At 43.5% G+C, this 6,000-nt stretch overlaps 1 protein-coding gene across 6 annotated transcripts in view; it reads right to left on the reverse strand.

Annotated features, from left to right (window-relative positions):
• Positions 1–6,000, reverse strand: part of dnah2 (dynein, axonemal, heavy chain 2) — a 145,985-nt gene that overhangs the window by 45,156 nt on the left and 94,829 nt on the right. For all 6 annotated transcript variants that reach the window (XM_017472857.2, XM_017472858.2, XM_017472856.2 and 3 more), the window contains 4 exons: positions 5,678–5,830; positions 4,924–5,049; positions 2,915–3,133; positions 1,066–1,183 (listed from right to left, as the gene is read on the reverse strand). In XM_017472857.2, the coding sequence (XP_017328346.1) occupies positions 1,066–1,183; positions 2,915–3,133; positions 4,924–5,049; positions 5,678–5,830 (616 nt within the window). The remainder of the gene's footprint in view (positions 1–1,065; positions 1,184–2,914; positions 3,134–4,923; positions 5,050–5,677; positions 5,831–6,000) is intronic.

The raw sequence follows: 6,000 nt of genomic DNA on the forward strand, positions 1-6,000 counted from the left end.
CATTTAACCCGATCGTCCCGTGACCCTGTCCATCCTTAAAAAAAATTAAAAAATAAATAATAATAAAAAACCGATAAGAAGACTGACATCATAAATACAAGGAAGACATCTGTTGATAGCATCTGTTCAGTAGCCGCTGTAAAGAACTGCAGCGTGGCAGATAAAGTAAAAAGGAAAACATAATTAGTGGAGCTGACAGAGTCATGCTGAGTTGACATAACAAGAAAAGAGAAATGTCGTCAGACACCTTCTGCACCCTGAGACGGAAACAAGCTAATGGCATCTCCAGTCAGCCTGTGACCGGCTGTTCTTTTATATGTGTGTGGATTTGCTGTGAGGCTGAGCTTAAAGGAAACAGAATGTACACCACCAGTGTGTGGTTGTTTTCCTCAGCCCACACGCATGTGTCAGCCTCAGTGCAAGATATCGCAAGAGCTGATGACACAGTTATATGCTGCACGTGCACGCACCACACGCACACACACGCACGCATACGCACACACACACGCACGCAGAGTTTCCTTGAGCATGTAGGTGATCAAAGAGAGAATCCTGACAAAAACATGATAGGCTCACCGAAATCCACAGAGTCCATTTCCAACAGTTAGTGTAACTAAAGCCAAACTGCGCATTTCAACAGGTAGTGTTCAGTTATTAATTCTATACCTATAAAGTGTGTCTAGGTTTACATGCGTGTAAGATATACCCAAACGAGTAGCAACTAAGTCTCAACATTAGACACATGCCTTATCCTCACACATGACATTTGGTTGGTTTATCAGTTCATTCTTCTAAGCTTTCCTCTCACACCAAATTATTTTTTAAATGACAAATTTATCATTTCGTTCCTTCCTTCTGTTTTTTTTTTTTTTTTTTAAATTCAGCCTTACACTCATATCTTCTCACTTTTAACTCCCTTTCCTGGTGATTACGTCTTTGTCTTATTAAATCCGTCTCATAAAAGTGTTATGTAAGTGTGGATAAATAAATGAATAACATTATTATTGACAGCCGTATACAGCAACCCTGCTTAACCTCTTCCATCTGAACCGCACTGAACGGTACCTGCACATGCAGCTCTCATAAGAGAGGACAGAACGCCGTCGGTCCACTCATTGGTGGAGAGGTCATATTCACCATAGAGCTCTCCAAGACTCACTGCTTTGGGGTTCAGAGGATACACCTGAGGAGTCATAGGTTAAAGGTCAGAACAACAACAAGAACAACAACGGTGGACTGGTGTCAACGAGGAGGAGGAGCGAGCAAAATGAGGGACGGAAGAAGAAATTGAGTTGAAATGTCAGACAGGGAGTGGCTACTGGAATGAGATTTTGAAGAGTACGTGTGCGTGCAAGCATGCGTGTTTGTGTGAGTCAGAGCATGTGGAGATGCTGAGGAGAGATAATGAGGAAACTGGACGAGGTGATATTTCAATGGTGGGACAGAAACGGCTTCCTGAAATAGATTATGCAAAACGAAAAGGTGTTGAGTCAGACTTAAAAACAGAGAAGACAGGCAGTGAGACATTATATGGATAGATAAATAGATGGATAGAGAGAGAGAGAGAGAGAGAGAGAGAGAGAGAGAGAGACAAGACCCTGGAAAGAAAAAGTAGCATGGGATTTTGTGTCACAGAAGGAGCAGAGAACAATATGGACCACAGAACAGGCAGCGAAAGCCATGAAGGCTTCGGCACGCACCACGACACGATGTTGAGGTAGACAGGCGAGAGCAAGAAAAACAAGAAAGCACACTCTCTCCCCTGGATCGCACACACACACACACACACACACACACACACACACACACACACACACACACACAGGCACTCGCACAAAAGCATCATAAAAGAGAAGACCAGATACAAACATCACCAACAAGTTGAGATGCATGCTTTTAAACCTGATTTACAATACATGTTGCACTTCTCACTCTGTAATCACGCCGTTGAAATGAATCACGTCACAAACTGAACACAGCTCCAACCATCTTGAAATGGGTGGAGAAAAAAAAAAGGACCACCGTGGAAAAATGCAATTATACATAATTGTAGCCTCTGATAACTGGATTAGAATTGCACACGCTCCTCAAAAAAAAGCATGCACAAGACAACATATTATCACGACAATGTGTCGTAAGTGCTACCAATTATAGCGCGCTAGCAGAAGAAGCTCTGTGGTTTTATCAAACATGTTCGCTGTAAGGCTGTGGAGTGCTTTTGTTCTGTGTTAAGCATCCTGAAGAGCACCGCAATACCTGTGGAGAGCGCATCTGACGACTGTTGTTTTGGTGTCAGGGATGCGAGACGATGGTGGGTTACGGCACTTGCTAACGGCGGCTCATTTTCATACTAATGAACGCCTTAGGATAGCCTCAGACAACAGCCGCTTTAGAAAGAGCTCCGTGTCAGATCGGCGCTTCGTCTTTGCCATTAAATCGTCTCATGTTTGAGATAATGAGATCGCAATATGACAAACTTGTGTTGTGCTGTTGTTGGAGTGAGCGTTTGTGTGGAATAATGGTTTGGAGCTTTGAAGCGCCTGCACTGTGTAATTGATATTTATATTCGTGCACAATTGGAGCTCGCGGTATTTATTCCCATATTTTTAGATGCCTTCATTTAACTCAGAAAGCAATCAAGACTTTTCAAGGGTGAACGTGTAAAGTGTGTTGTTGCGTGTTGTTTGATGCTCTGCGAGTGAGCAAATGCTTTGTGTATGCTCGTGCGTTAAGTATTTTGCCTTCTTCGTCAGTGTATCGTTATTAGAGATCAATTGGTGTAAATCGCTAAATGAACTACAATGAAGGTTCAGAATAGACCTGAATTTCTGCAGTACCGAATAGTTACTTATGGGTTGCAATACAACCTGGATCTTGAAACGGTTAGCGAAATGTAAACGGCCCCAGGACTCACACGGACGAGGTTGAAGCCAGGTTCGCCTCTGCGATGCATGGTGTTCAGGGTATTCTGTAAGATCCTCCAGGTGACGGTTTTGCCACTGCCTGTCTTGCCTACGATCATGGAGGAGTGGCGTGAGTTCATGGTTTCGTACAGCTGAATGACTTTGTTCAGGGTGAAGGGAGTGACCTGCAGACCGTGTTGCCGAAGCTCTGCTTCTATAGTTTCTCTCAGCTACGGAGAAGGAATCACACATGAAAAACATACATAACCGTACAGTAGATAAAACAAGGTAGATAAACAAATAGCTACTTCTTGGGTTGTTTTTAATAGTTATAATGAGCCTTAAGAGGGTAATAGGCCTGTGCAACGTTATTGGTTTGAATCCCAAGTTGACCTGCAAGTACAAATGAACTGGAAAGAAGTATGTCTCAAACTTAATAACCATAAACAATCCCAGCACCCCCTAGAGTCAGACACACACTCTTCAGAGCCAGATTACTACACAGGCATTAAAGCACTCTCGCTCTAATTCAATCGCTCTCTCATTTCATTTTCTTTTTTCCCCCCTCATTGAATGTGTACAGAAGCACGAAAAGAGAAGAGATCAGAAGCATCTCTGCAGGAACACATTAGCATTAAGAGTCGAGGGTGGAGCTCTTTGCTCAACATGACACTGCAATGAAAAACTTCTCAATGCAAAACGTACAGATGAGAGCAGACGGTGTAGGGGAAAGCCTGCTGTCAGTGTATGCATGTTTATATTTGTGTGTACGTGTGTGTAAGTGTAAATGTGGGTACATGCTGTTCCTCCAGCTCGTCGCTCTCTCTCACACTTGATTGCCGCTGATACATGCAGCAGTTGCTGCCTGTCTAGACTTAAGATGTGTAGGCGATGAGACGCATGCTGGGCAACGCATCTGCATTGTGCTGCATATCTGCCGTGGATAGGTACACTCACACACTACCCTGCTACACAAAATGGGACCTGAAGCATTTGATGAAGCCTTTTTTTTGTAGCTCGTGTGCATTACATCTAAAACAGAGTGCGGATGACTCGGATTTGAGTCATCTGAGGCATGTTTAACCATTCCTTAGGTATTTAGCTAAGTCAAAATGATTTGAGTGATGCACCTGGGTAACCTGTATGCAAACGGAGTCATTTGAATCAGCTTCTGTGGCATTCGGCGTGAACGTGTGGGAGCATGTGCAGCCCCTCTGCTTTGTGTGTAATAATAACCCGGTGCATGGGTGCGGTAAACTGACCCGGACTGGACACTGAGGTGAGGACTCGAGTTGAGTTTTTTTTTAGTTGCGTGACATGGGACTTGACATAATCAGAAATACAATGTGACCTTACTTCATCGCTCACTTGAGACTTGCTTTGCAGATCAATACAAAAATTTTTATGATTATGATAAACATGACGGGGGGGCACGTGGCTTAGAGGTTAGCACGTTTGCCTCGCACCTCCAAGGTTGGGGGTTTGATTCCCGCGTCTGCCCTGTGTGCGCGGAGTTCGCATGTTCTCCCTGTGCTTCAGTGGTTTCCTTTGGGTACTCCGGTTTCCTCCCCCAGTCCAAAGACATGCATTCTAGGCTGATTGGCATTTCCAAACTCTCTGTAGTGCACGAATGGGTGTGTGTGTGTGTGATTGTGCCCTGCGATGGGCTAGCACCCTGTCCAGGGTGTCCCCCACCTCATGCCCCGAGTCCCCTGGGATAGGCTCTAGGCTCCCTTTGACCCTGTTTAGGATAAGCTGTACAGAAAATGGATGGATGAATGGGTAATAAACATGTTTTAAATTAGGAAACCTATTTCTGACAGAGAAACATGATCAGCAGCCTAAAGTGGAGCTCAGTAGGTGCCATATCCCTTGACCACCTATGCAGACAAGTTTGTAGAACCTAGAAATGTAACGGACATTTTAAGCAATACAAGATCAATCCAAAGAAAATAAAAAGGGGGCATCATGGACTTTGGGAGATGACATACCGTCGCATTCCCCTGAAACCTGGGCATACCTTGCCATAGTCGATGGTGGGTGTCTCCACAGCCGGAAACAGGTCTTGGATAATCCCGTTAAACAGTGGGACGTCAACCGAGGTTAGTTTAGCAATGTTCATGTCCTTCATAGACATGAGCAGGATCTGGGGTTAAAGAGGAAAAATTAACAAAATTCCTCAAACCATCATTTCTCAAACCTATACGTTACTAATAATCAAACCTACTCTTATATCACTAGGTCATGTACCGTGTGTTGACACTTTGCTTTATTATCAACAGAAGGAACAGAGAGTAGTGCTAAAACTATGTGGAATAACATTTACTTTACAACCAGACCATATTCCAGCATGAACTTTGAAAAATTCCAGAAATAATTATGGTTCGTTATTCCCACAGAAAAAGAAAGAGAAGTGGAGTTTATACTCAAGTAGATAAGATTTTTTTAAAGATTCCTTTCAAAGTTTTGTCCTCTTTCATACATTAAAAAAATAAATAAAAAAATCACAGCCAGTATTCCCACCAGGGTATAAAGCACAGATTTTAGTGTTAAATCCCCATCAACAGTAAAAACAGTATAAAACACACACACACACACACACACACACACACACACACACACACTTCTGGTAAACTATGAGTAAGCCACTACAGGCCTGGAGGGTTTTTTTTGTGGTATAATATGGCACAAGTTTGAGGTGTTTGGGGTGATTGTTTGTGTGCAGCGCTTTCTATGTGTTAACATGTAACTGTTTTTGTGTATGCATGTGGAACCTCTTCATCTGCAACATCGGGACAGGCTCTGCGCTTCTTTCCAGCGTAGCGGAGCAGAGAGGTGAGCGCACGCAGGCCAAAATCATAGTGATCCTGCTTAGACAGCTGCTGCACCGCCAGACTGTAGAGTGTGAACACTTTCTTAGCTAACACCTGAGACACACACAGGGATAGGGGAAGAAAACCACGTGAGAGTGTGTGTGACTAGTGGAAATAAACAGAGGTGCAGAAAAAGAGAACGTTCAGTATCTGTAAAAGGATACGTGTGTTTCATTTCATTTACAGTGAATGGAAAATAAATGAAAGTCGCAGTGAGACAGCGA

The sequence above is a fragment of the Ictalurus punctatus genome, chromosome 7, assembly GCF_001660625.3.
Source record: "Ictalurus punctatus breed USDA103 chromosome 7, Coco_2.0, whole genome shotgun sequence".
NCBI lineage: Eukaryota > Metazoa > Chordata > Actinopteri > Siluriformes > Ictaluridae > Ictalurus > Ictalurus punctatus.